This window comes from Polyodon spathula, chromosome 4 (genome assembly GCF_017654505.1).
Source record: "Polyodon spathula isolate WHYD16114869_AA chromosome 4, ASM1765450v1, whole genome shotgun sequence".
Lineage (NCBI taxonomy): Eukaryota > Metazoa > Chordata > Actinopteri > Acipenseriformes > Polyodontidae > Polyodon > Polyodon spathula.
Genome location: NC_054537.1, coordinates 23,757,122 through 23,781,378, shown reverse-complemented (window position 1 = coordinate 23,781,378; position 24,257 = coordinate 23,757,122). Strand labels below are relative to the sequence as shown.

Here is a 24,257-nt window from a genome sequence, read left to right as displayed (position 1 = left end):
AGATTCTTGCCTGCTAGCATTTTTTTTTCAACACGTGTGTAGTGTGCCAATAAGAATGAGAAATGTAAACAAGGTATCAACATGGCTGGTTTCACGGATCACGATGAGCACTCATTGTAAAATATTTTCAATAAAGATGATCATAGGACTAATCTGGGTTTATGAAACCAAACGCAAATGAAATCAGACACCTACCCTTATTAGACACAACACATTTCATTGAACTTGTTGATTATGTATTTAAAAAAAAAAAAAAAAAATCTATCCCTTGCAGATGTGTGCCATTTAGTTTAAACATCGGGGGAATAGTTCATAGCAGATCTGCCAGTGTTTTTCTTTTTCTATTCAATCCTTTTGCAGTGGCTTCTAATCGACATTTTTTAGAAGACAGAAAGAGTGCGTTTATTCGTTGAGTGAGTTTAACCAGGAAAATGAGAAAACATGACGAGGTCCCTGGCCGCCTTTATCGTCAGTGTTTTGTTGATTTTCATTGTGTCCACTTGCCATGCTATCAGAACCGACCTGTAAAAGGTGAGAACTTATGTTAATACATACACTCTACAGTCCTGGTGTCCTTTTCAGTATGTATATTATCAGGTGGGTGTATCCTACTGTATACGATCAGTTTAAATATGGGAACCCTTATAAAAATACGATTATAAATTATATTTTGAGCAAGTAAGAGATACATATTATCTCAGTCCAAGTTATGGTAAGAACATGGACTTAAAAAAAAAGCTCAAAAACAAGATATTTACATTCTGAGTATTTTTGCTTTACTAAAACAAAAATGAGTATAAATAATAACCCATTGCATAACTGGAGTCCCCACAGTCTTCATTATCCTTCAGTTTTGGAGGAGAAGGGATGCTGTCAATGAGAGAGTCAGATCATCGGACTATTCTCCCGCTACGTGCACAAGTCCAATAAAGAAATAATTTACTTAAGGACTTGTGTTTATGTTACTAACTCCGCATCGACCTAATGTTAATTTGATAGAGGTTGGAGATAATATATCAATTATGCTCTCTATCATACGTGCCATACCAATGCAACATTTTCACAAATGATCACATACACAATCATATACAGCTATGGCCAAAGGTTTTGCATCACCAAGAATTTTAGGATTGAGACATAAAAAAGCCTACTTGAACATAACTTTGATATTTTAAATAACAGCATGTAATCAAATAAACTGCAAAATGATGTCACAAAAGTCCACCGGAAGCCATAATAGTAGTAACAGTATTTAATGTTAGATTTTGGAATGTCACATTTTTCAATTTTTGTCATTCTTTCTATATTTGTATGGAAAACTACAAAGCAGTATGCAATTTATGTAATTCACTATGTTAACGTAACCTTATTTAACAGGTTTCATTCGACTTTATGAAGCTTCATTAATTAATTTTATGGTGATGCAAAACTTTGGCCATAGCTGTAAATGAAGATGGACGATTCAATGTAATGTAAAGAAAGTATTGTTACACAAAATCCATAAAGTTATTGAAAATGCAAAAGCTGCATGCTAATAATTGCATTCCAGGTTAAACTAATAAAACATACAGTGCTACATTTATGCAAAGCGCCTTTAGCCAACTTTGCCTGTACATTAACTCTTGTTCAGGTAAAAAGCTTTTGTCCTAGTAATGTCAAGAATTTGTTTCAGTAAATCGACTACTGTGAATCATACATTTACTTGGACGACAGTTACATCGATTTGTAAAACAGCTTTAATACATTTGTCCTTCATATAGAACAGAAATAAACATTTACAAAACCAGATTCTTTAAACGAACCTTTTGTTTTGGGCAAAGACCAATAGCAAAGTAAATGTAAAAGTAAATCCAGTGCCACAGTATCCCGTGGAACAAGTACGTAAAAGAAAAAACCCTGGATAAAACGGTACCGAATCTAATGCATAGGGTTACACCTGCTACTAAGGCCATTGCACACTGGATCCAATACGTCATTTACCGTCAGTCATCTGAAAACTGTAATAATTAAATAGTTCAGGTCCACAGGTTAAGTATCAGAATCGGGAGATATAAATTGTCTTTGTTTCTTTAGGTGCCTATGTATGATACATTTACATGTTTATATAAATCTAGAGAAACGCTTATCAAATGCATATTCTGACGCATGTGTCAGTTATAAAGTTTTCTACCTATAGAATCTCGGTCCTGTTAATACTTGTCACTGCACTGGCCATACAGCACTAGTCACGTGACACAACTGCTAGTGAAACTTAGAAGAAACTGAAACGTGTACCAAAATAAAATAATGTTGTTACATTAAGGAACCTTAGGAAATGTATAATATGTATTTGTAACGTTATAACAGGTTGTTTCTTGACAGCGTGTACTTTGTTGTATTCCTCTAGTGATGTGCCTTAACGTTTTATTTTACTTTTTTAAAAAAATGTGCAAAATCGATTGCAGACATCCAGCCCAACCTCTGATTTTCTTACACAATCAATGCAAATATTCACAAAAATGCAAAGGGTCATATTACTGTAACTCTTTCAGCACCAAGTACATTTACAGAAAGACTGGCAGTGGCATTTTAATTATTCATTTTGTTCTATGCACGGTGTGTATATAACATTTAAAGGAAACACTGCACCCTCAAAGGTAATTTGCACAAGTCATGATTTATGCATAACAATGTCTCATGTATTCATGAAGACAGTGTTTATTCATCTACCAGAGGAATGGGATATAAACTTTCAGTCTCGGGGCATCTCTCCATAGTAACACATGAAATTCTGCATATCACATGTGCAACCTCTATCAAGATGCTCTTTTTCCATAGCATCTTGTAAGGTGAATATTTATGCTTCACATGACTGTTCATATAACCCAAGATTGACCTAGAATCTGCAGTAGATTATACAACTTTCAGAAACCGTGTCAACCCTGTTGCTGCTCATTTGAATTCCCCTGGAGCACACTTACAGACCTACACCAGCCACAGAGTTTTATTTTCATTTTAATTTTATATAATAACAGTATATTATTATACTAACAGATACATTAAGGACACAACCTCAGTTTATTTCCTGTTACACTCGTCTTGCTTTATAAAAACTTGTGCTTTGTTGCCATTGCCCATGCCAGCGGTGTAGTATCCTGGATGTTTCTGTCTGTATGAAAAACATGGAATAATACTGGAATATTTCATTCCACATGCATTTCCCACAATACTTATTTGAATATTCAGATAGTTGAAATTTCCAATGTAAACCTTATAAACTAAACACAAAAACGAGACTGACTTCCGTTTTCCAGACTAAACCGACCTAAAGTTTCATGGAGAGCACAGAGCTGCTGGTTGTAATTTGCATATTAGAAATGGGAACCAACCTTGTCAGAACTCCTGTATGTGGGATGTGGTCATGTATACTGAATCAGCACAGTCACTGTTTTTCTTTTAGTTGTACGTAGTGATGTTAGTTAACATGTCAATACATCACATCTGATAACGAGCAATTTCCTTTTTGTTTTCGTTTTCTGCAAACCGCAGTAGCGATATCATCGATATACGTTTGTGTTTTGTGGTGTGTTCTGCGTGAAACATTTTAATTTCTTTGTTTTGGTTCATTCTTTTAAAAGTGTTATTGAACCAAACAATATTATTTATTTATTTATTTATTTGTAATTCAAATCAAAATTCAACCTTCTGCTGTACCTGGTAGATAGACGGGCTCTATTGTAAAGTTCTATTAAGGAGACAGTGTTTAGAACTGCCCCCGTTTAGTTCTCCTTTCATTTATGGCTTTAAACAAGCAGTGTAATTGTATTGAGCACACACACTCAAGCAAGAGAAAGAAAAAAAGAGAGATATTGCAAAACAATATGAGTAACCTTTGGGAACAAACTGCAGCAAATCAACCTTAGTGAGAGTAAGGAACGTCAACTGACATTTTTTATTTTTTTTTTACTGTCCTTTTTACAATGTTTGTCATCCTGGGCAGTTCTTATTGCAATTACTCAGATACTGTTTTTTTTTTCTTTTAAGTCTGTGTTAAGGCTCTTTAACTATATGTTCAACAGCTGCTCTTCAGTTCTAGTTGTTTGCCATGACATATGAAATATGTATGCTAGATCAAAGTGTGTTTATATTAGCAAGTGCCTTCACCTAGTGCACAGCTGTGTATGGCCAGCAAAACAAAAGAAAACTTGAGCCAAAGTAGCAGCCCACTAGATGGCGCCGGCTCTGGCTTCTATGAAGATACTTTGGCCGAAGCATTCCATGCATATATGGCAGGCTACTGGAACGAAAAAGCAGCTCTTAAACACCTGGAAGCACAAGAAAAAATACAGTGCCTACATAATGGAAATAAGAACCACAAGGAATGACTGCAAACACCACTGAAAGGTAAAAATTAAAGAAGAAAATATCATTTGAAGCTACTTACTCTGAAAAGAACAGGACCAACGCCTGAAAATGATTGATTTCTGGGATAAATTGAAATGTATGACAATGATAAGGATCATAACAGAAGTCTGTGGATCAGCAGTGAGCATGTTGCATTCAATTTTACTAACAGATAACAATGTTTTAATAAGCCAATTTATAATAGATGTGCCAGCATGCTTATAGCTCTGGCTACTTTTATAAGGTCAAAAACACTTTTAACCCTATTACAGCAGCTACACCATTCTGTGCTTGCTTTACAATTTACAGTACGTACTATAATTTCCCAATTATTTTAAAATGGTAGATCCAAAACTGCAAAAACAATTTTGTTCCAATAAATTTTCCATTACAGTCCAATTTTCATTTAAAAAAAAAAAAAAAAAAAAAAAAAAAACTGCAGTTAAACTACATCTAAGTGGGATTAGTCAGCATGTAAAACAGAAATAAATCTCCTACCCATAAGTGTTTCAATCACGTACTGAATCTGATTCCATAGCTGATGTAGTATGAGATACAAGCTCAGCAATGTGAGACAGAATGCAAGCTCCTGTGAGAAAATAAGATACTGATGCTTCATGGATGTGCAATATTATGAATCAGAAGTGTTGCAACATTTAAAGAATGTGTAAAGAGGCCATCCATTCTGCATTTAGTGGCAGGTTTTTCACTGGATCTTAAAAGCCAGTTCATAATACTTTCACTGCCTGCCTGCAAGCAATGCATTGCCAGCTGTCACAAAGAAGGCATGAAATAAAATAGCATTCAGGGTAGTTATACACTCCGAAGACCAGGTCTGGAATCAAGTGTAAAGGCAAGGAGGTCTGTAAAACCAACGAAAAACAACAAGCAGTTCAAAATCTGCCCAGAGCACTTTCTTTCTTGTTCTACCATTACAATTGTACTGCCTTTGCATTTTCCAGATAGGGCACTAAGAGTTATATATGTTTCTGCAACATGTGGGTTTAACAGTATTTTGTGCATTAAAATTAGGACTTTGTATACAGATTTATGAAATCTTAAGGCAAATACAAGTCACTTGTAAAACTAGCAGGGGAACTGTATATAGACTAGAATGGAATAGAAGATAAAAAGTAATCCACATTAATAAGTGAAGGAATGCTCCAAGAGTTACACCAATGAAATGTGCATACCAAAAATTCCAAATACTTTTAGACACTGGGGTCTATTTTAACGACCTTACCAGCAATGGTTCTTTAACATAGCCCCACCTATTAACAATAAAAATACAGTGAAATTAGGTTCTAGGGTGACAGTATTCAGATCCACTGGTATTTAGATCATTACACTATGGTTAGTCCCTACAACAAACCTTCTTTATGGCAGGACTGTTTAAGGCCAAGAATGGGGTATAGCAATTGAATGCATTCTTTGTAAAGCTTTTGCCAGTGCTCTTGTTTTTTTTTGCTGACCTGAGATGTAGCTGCAGCCGAGCTAGATTCTTACTGTCCACATTTGAGCTCTCTATTACTGCTGCTGTCTTCTGCCTATCCCATAAATTTGATATTTATATTCTCTGTATCTTGTTCTTGATTTTACTCTTATAGGTATCTGTACTCACTTTGTTTTGTAATTGCTCTTATTTGAAATCATTCTTATCCATTTATCGTACTTACTATGTGCTCTTAATGGGCTTTACTCTTATAACCAACTATTCTCAAACGTAATTATTTACTGTATTTTTTATTTTCTTTCATTTGAATTTGCGCTTACTACTGATTTTATTGTATTTTATCACTGCTATTATCTGTAATGTAATATTTTGTAATGTAACAACTGTAAGTCGCCGTGGATAAGGATGCCTGCTAAGATATAAAATAATAAAAATTATTATATTACATGCATGCAATGTTTAGTTGCATTCCATATGCATTTCGAAGTTATGTGGTATTAATCCACTTTAGAGTAGTTGAGAATTACACGGGTGAAAGTGGCCAATGATCATTTAGACTGAAACTACTGGGGCAAAACCAAGAACCAGGTGCAGAGTATTTAAAGAGTGCAGCCAGATTGTTCAGGAGTGTGGCTGTAGAGTGAAGAGCTCGATTGTTGGTGTGTAAATATAGAGGTAAAACCTACATTTGGTTTAAAACTTTTTGTTAAAAGTGTGTGATGTTTGGTTTGGCAGGTAAAAAGTTTAGCTGCCGTGCGCGTTAGTCAGGGACCTGCCAGTTTGTAGTGAGTGCTCAATGGGAGCTAGGTTTTTGTTTGATTTATTTGTATTGAGTAAAAGTGTGCATAAGCACTACAAATTTTATTTCTGGGTCACGTTTTTAAAGGGGCACCAACACAAATTACGGTCAGCCTGTTCACAATATATATATATATATATATATATATATATATATATATATATATATATATATATATATATATATATGCGTATAAAACCCGCACCTTCTGCCATTCTCTCACTGTAAGACAAAATACCCCCTTGTATGGTGGCCTTTACAGTTCACCCCCCTCCAGGAATGGCCTTTTTGACGGAATTCCATCTACAGATGGAGAACTTTAAGTTCTTTAACTTTAACTTAAAATTAAGTTTACACAGATGCAAGCACATAGGTACCAGGTTTATCTGAAACAAGCAGGCAGGTTAACTGTGAAAAAACACTTGCTGGCATAAGAGCTGACTCCACTACACCTAAGAAAGCACAAGCCAGAAATTACATTTATTTGATTTAAGTTTCTCATAGCTTTTATCTTTCTAATTGTGTTTTTGGGGTTATGGAGGATTATATTTTTTGTAAGCACTGGTTAGTGAACAATATCAAATCTAGACGGGAGAGTGCAAATCTCCTGCATAATATCTGAATCATGAGGTTTTATAACTATTTTGTTTATGTAACAATAGGTGACAGGCTCAGTAGTTGGCACAATCCTCTATGGTCCCAAATGTCACAGATTCAAATCGTTTTCGAGGGTAAGCTGGATACATTATCTCCACCAACACCCCAGCATGGAGTGTGTAGTCACAATATTTGTCAAATAAACCCCCCCCCCCCCCGTTCCTGCATGGGAAGAGAGCAGCTATGGAAGAAAGCATGCCCTGGAATATAAAATATCATTGATCAATCAATATAGATCATTTGACATGCAAAGCTATGATGTCATTACCTGCACAGGCATATCGGCTTGCTGAGGTGGAGTTTCCCCAATGGGAGGGCAAGCAGCTTCGGCAGCAGGCTCACTCTTCACTGCCGTCTGCTCCGGCTTTGTCACCTGCATCTCTGTGGCTCCCTCTTCTCCGTCAGACTGTTCAGGCTCCGTGTGGACCTCCTCATCTCCCTCTCCTTCCTCCTCTTCTCCTTCCTCTGCCTCCTCCTCATCATCCTCCTCTTCCTCTGTAGTTAAACCAGATGTATACATTAAGCACAACATTGAACAAACACTACCTGTGTAGTGTAAACAATTCCCAGTTCACAGACCCAGGAACGCAGGCATTTGGGGTAAAAACTTTGACCCTGTTCAAGCAATGCAGGTTTTTGAAAGCATGATTTCTTCTGTGAGTTGAACACAAAAAATGTTTTGGCCAATGCCCGGTTTGTGATTAGTGTCTGATTAAGGACAACAAAGAATTCCCAAATCACAAAAACCTGGAAAAGACAAACCCGTGTTCACCTGAAGAATGCTCCAGTAGCTACACTTTGTGGTCTATGAAGTCTATTCTTGTTTTTGTTTTCTTTACCTTTGATAAAATCTATATTCCGCAGTGCCCTGCCTTCTCTCTCAAAATTGGCTTCGAAGTGATCCATATTTTCATAGCCATGTTCCACCTTTTCGAAATTTGATATGTTAGAGGCTTCAGTAATTCTGAAATGGTAAGAAACAGAGTATTGAGTACTTCTGCGTCTCAGGATGTTATGTGAGTAAAATGTTATAGGAAATGACAAAACTTACTTTTTTAAAAGTGGTTTTGCATTCTGTAAAATAAAAAAAACATATAACAGAGTAGATCAGAAAAACATTACAGTCATGGCATGCTCATTTTAGCACTAATTAAAGAAAACAACTCGAATATCCAAAGCCGTCCTAAATAGTAAATCAACCCATGTTATATTAATGGTATATAAGGGTTCTCCACCAACTTCCTTTATGCCAAACACATTACATTTGAATTCCATAATAAGAATATTGCTATTTCTTTTGTTGTATGTGGGTCATTTCTGACCAGGAGATGAGGAGCTGCTTATCCTTGACTATGCGTTTCTAGGAAAAGTCCACTATTCATTTAGAAAAGGAATATGGTAATAATATAATAAACATGGTAATAAGTTTCATTGTGCCATTAGAATTACTGTACATTGTCCTGTGGAGACAATGGAGGCTATGTTAATGAGCTAATGTATGTTTATATGTGTTTTGTCTCTAATCAAGTTCAGAGTGTATTTCTCACACTTTGCTGTGTTAGGTCGAGTCTGTCATCCAAATACAAGATAAAGTACAATGTCAAATGCATTAGAGGTAGCCACCAGACACTTATCAATGAAAACCTGATATTAACGCACTTCATTTAGAACCTGTTGTGGTTTAAACGTTTTGAATGCTTTGTCATGGACAGTGTGAGATCTACACTTTCAGAGAAATTACAAGTATAATTGCTGCTAGCAGGTTCCAATGGGGGTGAGATTTATAATTTATAATCAGGTTTTAAATACACATGCTCTTTACTTCAATATTAATTGGACCAAACTGTCATCTGATAGTTTATAGATTCAAGATGGAAGAGGTCTATGATATTTCTTTTTTCTCCTCTGGTAAATTTTAGTCATTTATTAATAAGTATTTTATGATAATAAACTTAGGATGATTTTGCATCTGAGGTAGGCTTTCTTTCTTTCTCACCTGCAGAAAAAGAGCCATTTCTGACTCATCCATCGATTGTATTCCAGACTCCACTATCTTGGACACTGCCTCCAGATGATCACCATATTTCTTTTTCAGAGTCCGGACATACTGGAGCTTCTCCTCCTGTTCACTTGTGATTTTCTGAGTCATCTCTCCTTTCCTTTCTTCCAGGATTGCATACAAGAAATCAAATTTTTCACACACCTGGGACTTCTGTCTCCTGCAGTTATCCTATTGAACAGATTTTTAGGTATATATATATATATATATATATATATATATATATATAGATATATACTCTGTTCTTAGTTATATATATATATATAAATAATAAAATTTTTGTTTGAAGGTTGCTAATACTATATTTAGAAAACAAAACCTACAAGAGAATGGTCCAGACACATATAATGACACCAGAACAAACAGCTGAAGAACAGAATGTTTTTTTGTAATGGTAGTGCAGCATGAACTTAAGGTTGAAAATATTATTTTCATAAGTAGGCCTACTGTACCACAGGTTCAATTCTACTTTGTTTTTCTTTGTGCTTTATCCAATTTCTTCTGCAGCATATACCCTTACCAACACAATGTTAGCAAGAAAATAATTAAATACAATTTTATTTTCAATAATGTCAGTATAATAGTGTAATCTAGGTAGGGTCATTTCATTTTCAACTTTTGAAGAAAAACTTCTTATGCCTATGTATTATGTGTTTTATTTTGTTATTTACCTATGATGAAAGACGTGTGTTTCTATCGTATCGTAGGCAAAAACCCACACCAGTCTGTTGCTGGCATAACTTGTCCCATTTCTCATTAATCAAAAGTTTTTTGTTTATTTTCCTAACACATACATATATGTTTTTCTTTTTTACAGTTAATATTTGATTTATTAATAATGAAATCAATATACTGTACATGTATAGTGTTTTATCACTGATTAAATTCTTAAAAACGTGTCCAAAAATTTCAGTGGGTAGCACTGGTGATGAACAGTGGGGGAGGAAGATGAAGATGGGCCCCACTGTAGGACCTTATTGTGGGCCCCCCTCCCCAAACGTTAATTTAACCCTTATTTATAAAAATCAAGCACACCAAATCAAGTGTTCAATATTGAACTGTATTTAATTGTCAGAATGTTAGCATTTATGAAACAGTACATAATAAGAATGTTTCACTTTATTTTATTTTGCGTACATCTTTACATCCAATACTACACTATTTTATAATCAAACGAACAGGTTTAATCACTAACCCTACCAGGATTCCCCAATTCTGCGATCACAGAAATGATTACAGAATTCACATTTCTGCACAGACATTTGCAGAAATTGTCTCACATAGGAAACCGTTTTTTTATTATTATTATTATTATTATTTATAATGCAGGCATGTTGATTTGCTGTAGTTTATTTTGGTGCCCGCAGCAGCACCCAACAGCTTCTGCCTAAACTACAGGATGAATCGTGCACAGAGAATATAACTGCATATGTCTGTGCTGAATAGCACCCCAAAACTTTCAATGAAGACATGCCTCGTACCAGCCTCCGGGGGAAAAAAGTTAGGATAATTAAGACAATAGCGATACCTGTTGAAATGAGGGAGGGTACAATCTGAATTACTGGCACCGCACACCGGCAGCTACAGTGATACAAATGTGTAACATCTGCAAATATAAATGTGAAGGATATTATCATTGTTAAAAAATAAATAAATAAATAAAAACTTTTGAACCACTCCGGGGCCCACTGAGTGTGTGGGCCCAAGTACAGTTGCACTGGCTATTGCTCTGCCACTGGTGATGAATATTATTTTACTGTATGGGGATATTTTTTCAGAGAATTAATTTTTGCATAATCACTGAAGTTTTTTATTTTTTATTTTTGAATTCATGACATAAGTATTTAAAAAAAAAAAAAAAAAGATTCTCACTGCTGTTTACCTTCAGCTGGATTCAAATCCTACTATCAAGAGAGTTTGGATGTACAATCGTCACATGCCTGTCACCGAGCTGAGTGACTGATTCGACCAGAACCCTTGTCATATAATAACCATCAGAAAACTGTTATCACACCCTGTAGATATTGCTTAATTATTCATAATTAAAACAATGGTGAATCAGGTTTCTGAAGCCACACACCGACAGGAAATGCAACAGACTCACCATAGCAATTTCATAGCAATGAAATTGAAAACTATATAAATAATTCCTGTTATATTTTACATGTAAGGGTATATTTCACCTCAATGGTTCTGCAAGACTCTTCCAGCTGATTGATTATTCCCTGGATTCTGTCATTGTTGCCAACCAGCATTGCTATCCCATCACTGATTTCAGACTGGCGAGAGAAAAACAACACGATTACAGATTAATGGAGAATTTCACCAGTGTACATTCATACAAATCGGTTATGGTTCATGTTTTAATGATAAAGGGTGGTAGTATTAATCAGTAAATGTGATAACACCTACTTTATAGAAATATAGGAGTCAGCTACAGCACGCTTTATGGCCCATGATGGTAGCCTTGGAATGTCAAGATCCATTCTTTGGAGCCTCCATTAGCCAATTTTCATTCCCTATTTCAGTTACTTAATCACTCTGTACATAAAATATATTCCATACATATTCATTATAAATTCAATTTAATTCATTTTAAGTATGGACACTTGACATGTCAACCACCTACTGTATATCAAACATTTTCAGGTAAATATAAATTTGCTGAGCAAAAAATAATTAAATAAAAAAAAGTTACTGTTAGCATATTATTCAATTAGCCTCATTTCAAATCTGATGTATCTTGGTAAAGAATTTCCTTTCTCCAGGTTTTGATTGCTTAAGCACTGAGAATCACAACATGGGTTTATAACACAAGCCAACCTTTTGCCTTTGGAAAACCTTATCCAGGGGAGCCACCTCGCAGTCTTTATGCGCTCCGAAGACTTTACATAAGGAGCAGGTGGGTGTTTCACACGTCACACAGTAGATGTTGATTTTCTCATCTTCGTGCTCTTCACACATGGGCTGGTCACGTTTCCTCTCAGGGCCCGACTTACTACTACTGAACAAAATGTTGTTTTGTTAGAACCGAACTCATTAGTGTCACAAACCAAAAAATATTTTATTGCGTTACAAGGCAATATTCACTATTTCACATTAATATTGCATTATTTCGCAATAATTATTGTGTTATTACGAGAGTTTTCATCAGCGATAAAGATGTGTACGTATTTTAAAGCAAAATAAAGAAACTGAATGGGAATAGAATTAAAATGAGTGGTGTGAATTAACAAAACTAACTATTTATTGCAAAATAATGCAATAATTATTGCGAAATAACGTAATATTATCTTGTAATAACACAATAAAGATGTTTTTTCTTTGTGGCGCTAATAGATTCTGTAGAATATTTAACATAAAAAAAAAAAAAAAGATTCATTTAGCTGGATTTTATTTTTTTAATTTCCTTCGTCCAGTATGCAAGCTTCTCACAACATTAAAATGTTTTATTTTTTTATCAACTTGAGATCAGGTACTGTATTTATCACAATCAGGTACAGCAGAACCTCAGAGTTATGAGCACCAAACTTACAAACAGCCCACTTTTAGCTGGAAGTCATTTAACATGCCTACAATGCAAACAGAATCACATTTAAAAAAAAAAAAACTGCATTCAAAGACAACCTGACAGCCTCATCATACTCAACAACGAGAATATGGTATCAGGAAATTGTCAGCAATATTTAAAAAAAAAAAAAAAAAAAAAAAAAAAAAAAGGCCAAAAACTAAAAAAAAAAAAAAATCCAACAATTTGCAAGGGTGAAAGACAGCAAAGCAGGAAAAACAGATGGATAGTATGCAAAGCTGATGATGAGATTTTGACAAAGCGCTCCATAAATGGTGTGCTGGTCTTTGGAGAAGGCAAAGACACTGCAGCACCACACGTATCCAGACAGGGGGAGATTTCTAAGGAAGTAAGGGCAATTTTACTAGGAACATTTTAATTTTAAACATAGCCAAGTATTTTTTTCAAGCCAAAGGACTCTGAATGACTGAGCAAGCTGCACAAATTTATTTTGTTTAAAATAAAATAAAAACAAGCACCATGTTAACCCAGCTTTTCCTGAACAAATTGCTCCAGTTGCAATTTGACTAGTAAGTTCAATTTAGCATTTTCCTATGTATAGTACAATTTTAAAGCCTTTCAGACCAGAAGTATGAGTAATGCATTACTGTGCTGTATCCTTGTATTATTCTCCAGATTAAGGCTGGAGATAGTAGGTGTACATATTTATTAAAACCAATGAAAACTCATTTTCAGAGTTCCAGACATAATGAACAACCCCCATTCCCAAACTCTGAGGTTCTACTTTATTAATCGAGTTAACAGAACTGGCTAAGGATTAATTAAGTCATTTAGGATTTGGCTGAAACAAACCTTGAGGGCAAGAGTTGTGAACCACTGTTCTACACAGTCAAGAATATCAAGTTAAAACCTTTTCACATGGGGAAAGTTTCCAACAACTAGAGCTTAAAAAGTTGCCTTGACTATTGTAGCTTGGATTTTTGATGAAAAGGAATGACGTATTTTAATACCTCGCAGTATCAGCTTAATCCGGGTCAAACAAAGAATGGGCTCATGAATCCTGAATGAGAAGATGCTGGGATGCAGTTCCTCTGAGACTGCAATGAATATGTTCTTTTTTCTTTTCATTCATGATTTATAATGCCCCCAAATCAGCTTCCTTTGAGCCTTACAGTACAATCTGCAGGGTGGAATCTTTTAACCTCTTGAAGTTCTGAAATTCTGATAATTGTACTTTTTATTCTGGTTTTAGTTTATGTTACAAAGTATATGCATACTTTGAGCACCTCTTATATAAAGACCAGCAAGCTATCACCGGCTGCCTGTGCCTTGCAAGCTGTAGACAATCTGTAGGACTTCCATTAGGACCAGTGGTCTATGTACAGTTATGGACAAACGTTTTGCTTCACCCTAGAATTATCTAATTTTGCTTCATAAGGTCTAATGAAACCTGCTGAATAATGTTATGTTAACATATTAAATTGCACACCACTTTGTAGTTTTCCATATACTTAACGAAAAACTGAAAAATGTGACATTTTGAAAACCAACTTGAAAACACACGATTTTCGAAAAGACGTCACAAATCTTGACGTGTTACTCAATTAGAAATAATCAAAAAGTGACAATTAGAAGTGGTAACTTCTATATAAGCATGATTTTTAAGATTTGGTAACCAGAGCAAGCCATATGGAAGAGCCATACCTCCTCGGAAACATGCTCAGCCATCATTACACTTCATAAGCAAGGTTTTAGCAGTCGTCAGATAGCCAACAGAGGCTATGCTGGCCAAAGCACAGTATCTCTACCTATGCTATTCAAGTTTGGGAGATAGCTGGCCAGTTGTGCCCACTTACTGCGGCAATGGAAAGAAGTTGGAGTGAAGGCGTCTCTTGGAGAATGGTCTGGTGTCGGGGAGACCTGCTAAGAAGCCCCTTCTGAGCAAGAAAAACATTAGCGATTGTCTGAACTTTTTTGCACTTACAAAGACTGGATCAAAGATGACTGGGCCAAAGTAATTTTCTCTGAGGAGTCCCCCTTCAGCTGTTTTGGAAACCAAGGTGGATTAAGAGTTCGAAGGCGCAAAGGAGAAAGAGACAAGCCAGAATATACCATACAAACGATGAAGCATCCGGAAACTGTCCATATCTGGAGATGCTTTTCTGCCAAAGGCACAGGATCCATACACGTTTTACCAAGGGGACAGCAAAGAACAAGGACTGGCACCCGAAAACACTCCAAGACCACCTCCTTCCTACGGCTCAGAACCATTTTCTTCCAAGATGATGGAGACCCTTGACATTGAGCCAAGCAAGTAAAGAAATTGTTGATGATGTTAAATAAAAGATCTAAATAATATAGTTAATTTTTTATTATGTCTCAATCCTGAAATTCTAGGTGATGCAAAACTTTTGGCTCTAGTTGTACTTGACGCTCAACTTGCAAATAGTTAATACTACAATAGATGGGCCAGCAGTTAAAAGAAGATAAACTGCCTTACTTAGAGCAAGCTGACAAGTGTTTGTTATGTATAAAAATGTCAATAGAGCAAAATTCTAAATCTTGTCTAAAGAAGCTGCAAAATGTGCACAGTTTTAATGACACTACTTACGTGCCTTTCATGTTTAACAAATCAGTCATTCTTTCAGCAGTGCCTGCTGTTTTGATACTGTATATGATATATATATATATATATATATATATATATATATATTATATATATATATATCTATATATATATATATACTATATATATATTATATATTTTTTATAGAAGTTGTATGTTTTAAATTGGAGTCAAAAAATTATCATTCTTCCATTGAATAGGAAGTACTGTGGTCTAAAGGTTAGGGCCAAGGAATAGGTTCTAATCCTTTCCGTCACTAACACGCAGTGACTCTGTACAACTGCTGCCTAATCACACCCAGCTCTAAAACTTAAAATCAGGACTGTACTGGAAATGGAGCGTTACACTGTATTAGATGTATTATGAGAATGAAAACAAACTCTTGGGATTTCTCTGACCAGATCAAGCCCAGTAAAGGCACATTGTTGAATAATAAACAATTAGCTGAGCAACAGCAAATATCTCTGCCAGTACCAGTTGGGGACAATCCTCCCAACGGTCTCCTCACATTCCTTTTTGATGGGATGCAGCAAACAATAGCTAAGAAGTTGCAGGGGTCTGATATATGTAGTTGTGTAATATAGAACATATGTCCTACCTGGTAGACTCCTGTTTATACAAATCAATGATATTCTCCACCAGAAGGTTTCTCTGCAGCCCATAAACCCCATGTCTGTCCAAGACCACTTCATGTCTGCAAGAAGGGCATCGGAATCGACCGCCTGCAGCCACTGTGTTGCCTCCTCTAGTTGGTAGGTAAGGATTAGAGGCCTGTGCTCATCAGTGGGAAACCAGCAACAGAACAGATCAGTATAACAAGCTGGGGATCAACACATACTGTGCTTTCTTCATGCTGCCCTAAGAAAACAACCTTGATATTTACAACTGCTAGTCACACATAATGTTGCTAATCTGTATTTTTAGTTTCCTATTAAGGAAATCTAAACCAGATGATGTAATGATATTCTTGGTAACATTAAAAACAAAAGGAGAAAAAAAAACACAATCACTTGATTCGCATTTAGAGAACTAAGGTAAATATATGGATAATGTAAGCACAGAATGCTACGGCTAGTATTTACTGAAGGAATTCATTTGGAACAACGCCTACCTGAAAAATATCATTGGCACACTTTCGACAAAGGTTGTGCTGACAAGGAAGAATGACCACCGGTTTGCTGAACATTTCCAAACAGATAGGGCAAATCAGTTGCTTCTCTAGGTTGTCCATGGTTTGCTGCTCTTTGGAATACAAGTACTCCAGAGAGGTACTCATTGCGCAGTTTAAAACCACGCAGAGTTTGGGAAAAAATACGTTTTAACAAACTGGGTTTCTTTCCTGACAATAATTTGGAGTCCAAATTGAGATGCAGTGTCCTCAAGAGTTTCTCTGCAAAGATCACATTGTTTAATGGACGGGGGTCTGCTGGGTGTTAGGGCTGTTTTTAGCAACAGTGACGTCACAGGTTGCCATGCTGACTTGTCCATATATGAAAATGACAAGAGGACAGATTCTTCTGGCAGCTGTTAGACTGGGAGCACTGGAGAGATCAACATTCCTGTTTCAAAGAAAAACGCAGCCACTCCAGATATTTCAGGGGGGGCAACAGCTGAAGTCAGTTTTCAGGGCTAATATAAAATGCATTGTCGTTCAACAGGGATATGCTGTAGCGATACTGCTGCATACATTTCTGCGTGTATAACATTTCCATTCATGGTGACCTAATTAAAAGGTATATTTTCTTCAGTTTGTCTTTCTGTTGACTTGGATAATTTAGTTATACTGTAGAGTAAATGAAGATATCCTTGCTAGTAAAAAACACATCTCTAAACTCTCTTTAAAAAACAAAAATAATCATTTACTCTATGATTTGCTATTCCTGCCTATTTTTTAAATTGATTACAGAAAATCCAGACTACAATACATACATGAAGTGCAATGTTGTCTAAATATTAAAAGGGTGGTAATTTCAGTTTGTGTTTGCTTTTGAAAAGTACCAAAGTGAGAATGGAAACAACAAGTGAGAATGGAAACAGTTATCACAGTTTAATACATAACTTAAGGGCATTTATGTATTATTACATTTCTTTGCATTATGTATTTATTTTATTAATTTTGAAACATGAGAAACATGTTTTTCTCGCTTTGTGAGCACAAATTGCACTTTGACGTAAAAGAGGATAGCATTTTAGTTTTATTCAAACTTTAACTGCGGCTGTATAAAGTTTATGTTTAGACCTAACACCTTTTACAAAATGATGTATTTTTAATATTTGCTATTCACAACTTTCATACAGATGTGTTGGTGATTAGTAACCTCACATATGGTCCTGAGATAAATCTAAATATGACTAGGCTCTGCTGGGTTATTTTTAAAATTATTGTCAGATTTGGTCTGCCACATGCTCTCTGGCTGTGAAAACTAGACGACGTTGAACTTTTTTTAAAGCACCCCGTCCAAGTACAGTATGAATCAAGCACTATCTTAAAATAGAAAAGCACGGAAATCCTACATTTAATTCTAAAATAAGAAACTATCTCTTTCTTTGACACATATTTCTACCAAAATGCAGGTTTCATAATTTGGGTAAAGTTAATACTGCCCATTCAAATTTCTCCATAAGCTGTCAGTCAGATCCGAAAGGGGGGGGGGGGGGGGGGTCAGCCTGGTCCTTGTTTGAGAAATTAAATTTCTGGAAAACGAATACACAGAGCACATCATTTCACTTCAATTGATACTTGGCAATGTGTCTTTTATAGAAAACATTCACTTGATGGTAGTCTACAGCTCTATTCTGTAGTACTGTACTTGAATTGAAGGTTGATAATACTATGTAACACAATTTTTGTTTTTTTATTTCTTAATTGCTTATGCCTCAAAAGTATAGAAAATGGCTATTATTCCCCACAAACTTTGCTTTTGTGACAAGGACAGTGATATTTCCAAAATATCACTATTTCCAATGGGAAAACGGGCAAATGTGTGTCTTTTCGTTCACATAAAGTCAGAAAAAAACAACATATGAATCCAAATTAACATGTATTTATACTAAAGTAATACAAAAATGACTACAAAAGATTTAGAAGTGAGTAGTTTTTCGAGATTTACGATTATACTGTATTTACCCGTTTTCCCATTGGAAATAGTGATATTTTGAACATTTTTTAATTAACACAGTCATTTTATATCCTTTGTCTAAAACTGAGCTAAGAAAAAAAAAATGTTCCATAGAACATTTTACAAAAATAAAACCAAAAATGCATAAATTACAAAAAAAAAAAAAGATTTATAGATGTTGAACTGAACATTTCCATTGAAAGTGCAGTTTTTTCTTTATTTGATTCACTATCTTCTTGTAATTCTTGGATTGTTCATTACATTTTAAAGTAAAATGTTACTGGCCATTTTCATCATGGCACAAGCAATAATGAGGCTGTCGTTAATTGACGCGACCCTTCCTCAAGACCCGTATCATGTGACAGTGCTGTTTTTTTGTTATCTGGGGTAGTGACAGGAAGCATCCATTCAAGATTATCTATCGCTTCACAGTAGCGAGAAAGACATTATTTGCATTATGGAATACCCTGTTACTTATCAAACTAACTTTGCAGTTTATGGCTGCCTAGCATGGAGAACTACTGGGCCCGCGTTAAGAAACATTTAAAAAAAAAAAAAAAAAAAAAAAAAAAAAAATTTTAAATGAGATAGGAAAGTTCAGGGAGAAGGAGCAGAGATAACAGAATGGGACGCTGTGTGGCCAGGTGGTTTAAAGAGAAGGGCTTATAACCAGGAGGTCCCTGGTTCAAATCTCAACTCACTCCCTGACTTGCTGTGTGATCTTGAGCAAATCACTTAATCTACTTGTGCTCTGTCTTTCAAGTGAGATATTGTTGTAAGTGACTCTGCAGCTGATGCATAGTTTACACACCATAGTCTCTGTAAATTGCCTTGGATAAAGATGTGTGCTAAATAAACTAATAATAAAAATGGTGTGATCTGAATACTTGTTTCTTCACTACTTTAATTAATCACTGGTGTTACATTCAGACTCATTCAATATCTCATGTACACTTCTGTTTCCCAAAAGGTCAACATTTACTTAAATCTCATCTTTCATGTTTATTGCTATAAATTCCAATATGGCTGCCTTTTTTTTTTTTTTAAAGGCTAGTGGCGTATGGATATCTACCAGTGATTTGCTCTTTTTAAAAAGAAATGCCAACCCATGTTGATATGCTGTAATAATAACACCCCCACGCAACCTGCTGAAAAAGGTTTTATGAACTTTCAGCAATAAAAACTGTCCTTAACAAATCAGTTCTTGACAATTTGTAAATAGGGAATTCAATGATTCATTTTGATAAAGATCAGATTACCAAAACAAAATTTAGATCACAGTAATCCCAATTGCATTTTAATGTTTTGAAAAAGCCAATTGCAAAATATAGTCCAGATCAAACACAGAAATCCGATCACCAAAGTTTTGAAAAACAAAACCCTGATGATTGTGATAATCCACAGACTTTGTCTGTGACACTGTTGTTCATTTAAAAATAAAATAAACTGCTCGAAATGTCAGAAGAACATAATCAGTGTTGCTCCAAATACTTGGGTCTTGTATATACTTCTGCTAATGGTTTTTTACAACAACTGTACAGTGCAAGGGAAAAAGCACATATGAGAGAGGACTATCATAAGAAGAGTGAAAACTTACAAATGGGCTTTCTTGAGTAATGGCTTCCTTCCTGCCACCCTACCATACAGGCCAGATTTGTGAAGTATTTGGGATATTGTTATCACATGCACACTTTGACCAGTCTTGGCCATAAAAGACTGTAGCTCTTGTAAAGTTGCCATTGGCATCTTGGTAGCCTCTCTGATCAGTCTCCTTCTTGCTCGGTCATCCTGATTGGAGAGATGGCCTGATCTAGGCAGGGTCTTTCACTTCTTAATATCATCTTGACCTTGCTCCAAGAGATATTCAAGGCCCTTGATATTTTTTTAAACCCATCCCCTAATCTGTGCCTTTCAACAACTTTGTCCCGGAGTTCTTTTGAAAGCGTCTTGGTGCTCATGGTTGAGTCTTTGCTTTGAAATGCACTACCCAGCAGAGGGAACCTACAGGAACTGCTGAATTTATCCTGAAATCACGTGAATCACTCAAATTTAACACAGGCGGAGGCCACTTAACGTGGTGTGTGATTTTGAAGGCGATTGGTTACACCTGAGCTAATTTAGGATTGCTATTCCAAGGGGGGGAACAGTAATTCCCTCTTACTAGGTGTTAATTGTGATAATACAAATGACAGACAAGGCTTTATTGTTATGTTATATTCAACATTGAAAAAGACTAGTTTAAATGTTTGTCATTAAACTTGTGTTTATTACAGTATTTCTAGATTTTCATTGTTGTTTTGCTTTTTTTTTTTTAAAGCTAAACATTTGATCTGCATATTCTGTTTGTTTATTTATTTTTTATTTGATTTACATTGAAATTATGAAGCTCCATGGTGCACAATAAGATTTGTTTTCTACTGTATTGTTCTGTAGGATCTGGTTCCTAAAACAAAACAAAAAAGTATTTCCAAACACTGGAGAATCGTTTTTAGAAAAGCTTTTTAGTTGTTGTGTTGTGCCTACCTTCAGTGGCAGTGCAGCTGGCAGCTGCACAGGGGCTCAAGCACTCAGAGGCCCCTAGAGGGGTCTGAAAGTGATAATAACCTTCACGTTCATATTTGCAGATGTTACCTACCATATTCATATAATTGTAGCTACCAGTTCCAGTAATTATGTTTTCTCCCAGTGTGAAAGGCGCTTCATTTTAACACTAAATGATTAAAATGTATTTTCAGGGGGTAAAATGTAACACTACCTTGAACACATGAGTAATCTTGATAAATGCACAATTGTTAATGGCAATGGGGCAGGCATTAAAAAAGAGCCTTCCATTTTAACTGCTGTGCTACTTTCAACTACTGTACAACCACGCGTGCGTTCTACAAGGTTCTTAATCAGCAAAGCACTTTTTTTTCGAGGTATCACACTGACTTTGCAAATTAATTACTTTACTTATATTTTAACCTTACATTCTTAAACTCAGTGAACATGTTACAACTTAAATATAAAGCCACACAGATAAATACAACTAGTAAATACATTAATACCGCGTTATAAAAACAGTTCGTTTAATATTATAGGCATCTTTTTTTAAATCTCTGTGATGATGGATCTGGGGTGTTTACGCTTTGAACCTGTGTAACTTCGAGTTTTTCTCATTCTGGCTGTGATTGGCTTTAAGACAACAGGGCACAGATTGGATAATGTTGTTGGGTTGTTTTTTTCCTGTGAACAGTTTCCTAGTAACTGAAGACATTGTATTCTGGGAGATGTAGTTCTTAGTGCAAGTTTTAAAGGAGGTAAACAAGTTGCGCAGCAAAATTGCTATGCGTATTTTTACGCATTGCATTTAAAGGTGGTTCATTTTAGATGTTTTTAATGTTTAAAAACGGCAGGCTTTTAGTGTTCCTCTTTTTAAAGGTGGGAAAAAAAAAACATTGGAGAATGCGGGCATCGATCCCGCTACCTCTCGCATGCTAAGTACGATTCGCTCGCAGATGGTAAACTCACATTAAGGGGACGTATCCGCCTTCGTGTTCTAAGTAGTTGTACCGGATGTCAGATTCATCAACATGGCCAAGTTAGGTGCGTTTAGCCGAAATACGGTTATCCTTTATATTTATTTATTTAATAAATAATTATTATATATATATATATATATATATATATATATATATATATACACACACACACACATATATATATATATATATATATATATATATATATATATATATATATATATATATATATATATATATATATATAAAATTTATTTGGCATCAAATATCATATATGCCGGCTGTGTATTTATGATGGTATCCCAATATTTTTTTGGCAATGATCTAAAATCTAGGCACCCGAATGTATTTTTGGGCGAAACACTGAAGCGGAGCAGGATAGGCTGGACGATTTATTCTTACATGCAATTCAAAAATGTAGGTATTTGGTTTTGAGACGGTAGAAAGTGCAGTTGTAAAGAATATGTATTAAAAATTTAAAAAATGTATCTCCTTCGAGCCGGATTTGAACCAGCGACCTAAGGATGTCAGTGATACCGCTACAGTCCTCCGCTCTACCAACTGAGCTATCGAAGGGACGCAGCAACTATGTTAGAAAATAGTCTGACAGCTTATATAATGACTACAAAAAATGATTTTTAGACGTACGTAATTGTTCTTTACTTTAGGCCTTAGTTATAACGGTGTAAGCGCTACTCAATCGAAGTATTTGTTCTAGTAAATATAGATTTGAACTTGTCTTAAATCCTGATTTCGTTGTTTAATTTCACAACACTTACGTCTCAGACAGTTGTTTACAGCAGAGACCACAAGAAAGCGCCTGTAATGTAACCCTACCAGTCGGTGGAGATAAATGTGTGTAAGGTGAGCTACCTGCTTCTGTTGCAGATTTTATTTGCAGTAGTTATTTATTCAAGAAACAGTCCTTTTGTTAAACGTTATTATAAATTATTTTAAAACTACGTTCTAGTTTTCTTATTTTCAAAAAGCTGTTTTAATTGCCATTGAAATAATGTTAATAGGATCTGCATCTTCATGTCTACCTGCAGATCTATACCGAAGTGATGATGGCATGGTTTTATAGTCTGGCAATGATTTAAAAACTGTAGGTCCCATCCCAGCACGTTATTTTTTAGTCAAAGGCCTAAAAAGGGTTTATCAAGTTTTTTTTTTTTTTTTTGTGTGTGTGTGTGTTTTTTTTTTTTTTTAATTGTTCCTATTAACAAAACATCCTTACTGTTATCTGAGAATGGGGGGCAGCCACAATTAGAAAAACCCGTAATATAAAATACTGTTTAGTGCAGAAACCCACTGTTTCACAAAAGTTGTCAGTTTGACAGTGTCACTTTAGGTCTGTCATGGCCACATTCATGAAGAGAACGTGCTTTTATTAAAATCACAAACCCACCTATATATGTAACATTGTAAAACATTTCTGAACCAAGTGCAGCAGGTGCAACAGTCTTCTGGCATTTACCTGGTTTTCATCGCTTTTCAACTAGAAATGTAGTCTAGTCAAAATTAGGTTTTTGCATGCAAGAAGTAAGTTTGCCACTTGCATTAATAGCATTCGGCCTTTGCATTGGAATGCATCTTTTTGCTTGTACATGACAGTTTTTTGTTTAATTGCTCAAATAATTTGCTAGGCCCGAAGACAAAATAAAAAGGTTTTGTGAATTATTTACTGTAGAATGAGAAGTGTTAAATAATAAACAACATATGCAGTGAGATGTTACATTTTTACAAAGGTTATTGATTTTGTATAGATATTTGTTCCATGCTGAATATTTGTAAAATCATTTCAGTGTAACATATTATATATGGGCTATATATTTTCCTATTTCTCTGGAAAGGTCCTGAAATAAAGAAATGTAATATATGAGAACTTAACAACTAAGTGAGTGCATGGTGATTTGATTCAGGGGTGTGGGGCGTTGCTTGTATGCCACACAATGTTTAGCTGCGGTTATAGTGTTCATCCTACATAAAAGCAAGGTGCTAATGATATCATATAATAACCTACCTTACCATCCGGATGTCTAATGATACTGCTGAGAACAGCTGTTCATGCCTTCGATTGGTGAAAACATACCTACTATCATTCGTAAGGC

General features: G+C 35.3%; 1 protein-coding gene and 1 non-coding gene across 4 annotated transcripts; both read right to left on the bottom strand.

Annotated features, from left to right (window-relative positions):
- Window positions 1-85: 85 nt before the first annotated feature.
- LOC121314333 (tripartite motif-containing protein 55-like) lies at window positions 86-16,922 on the bottom strand. 3 transcript variants are annotated; one of them, XM_041247470.1, is made up of 10 exons: window positions 16,618-16,922; window positions 16,105-16,277; window positions 12,175-12,355; window positions 11,535-11,630; window positions 9,289-9,522; window positions 8,344-8,366; window positions 8,132-8,256; window positions 7,561-7,787; window positions 4,882-4,972; window positions 430-522 (listed from the first exon to the last, which is right to left on the bottom strand). In XM_041247470.1, the coding sequence occupies exons 1-10, from the start codon at window positions 16,780-16,782 to the stop codon at window positions 512-514; spliced, it is 1,326 nt and encodes a 441-aa protein (XP_041103404.1). In that variant the 5' UTR covers window positions 16,783-16,922; the 3' UTR covers window positions 430-511. The 3 variants fall into 3 exon arrangements, with proteins under 3 accessions (XP_041103402.1, XP_041103403.1, XP_041103404.1); XM_041247468.1 differs by lacking the exon at window positions 4,882-4,972 and having other exon boundaries at window positions 86-522; window positions 16,618-16,917; XM_041247469.1 differs by lacking the exon at window positions 4,882-4,972 and having other exon boundaries at window positions 86-522; window positions 12,175-12,352; window positions 16,618-16,917.
- Window positions 16,923-22,636: 5,714 nt separating this feature from the next.
- On the bottom strand, window positions 22,637-22,722 carry trnay-gua. Its single transcript is given in 2 exon segments — window positions 22,637-22,672; window positions 22,686-22,722. It is a non-coding gene; the product is annotated as a tRNA-Tyr (tRNA).
- Window positions 22,723-24,257: the final 1,535 nt, after the last annotated feature.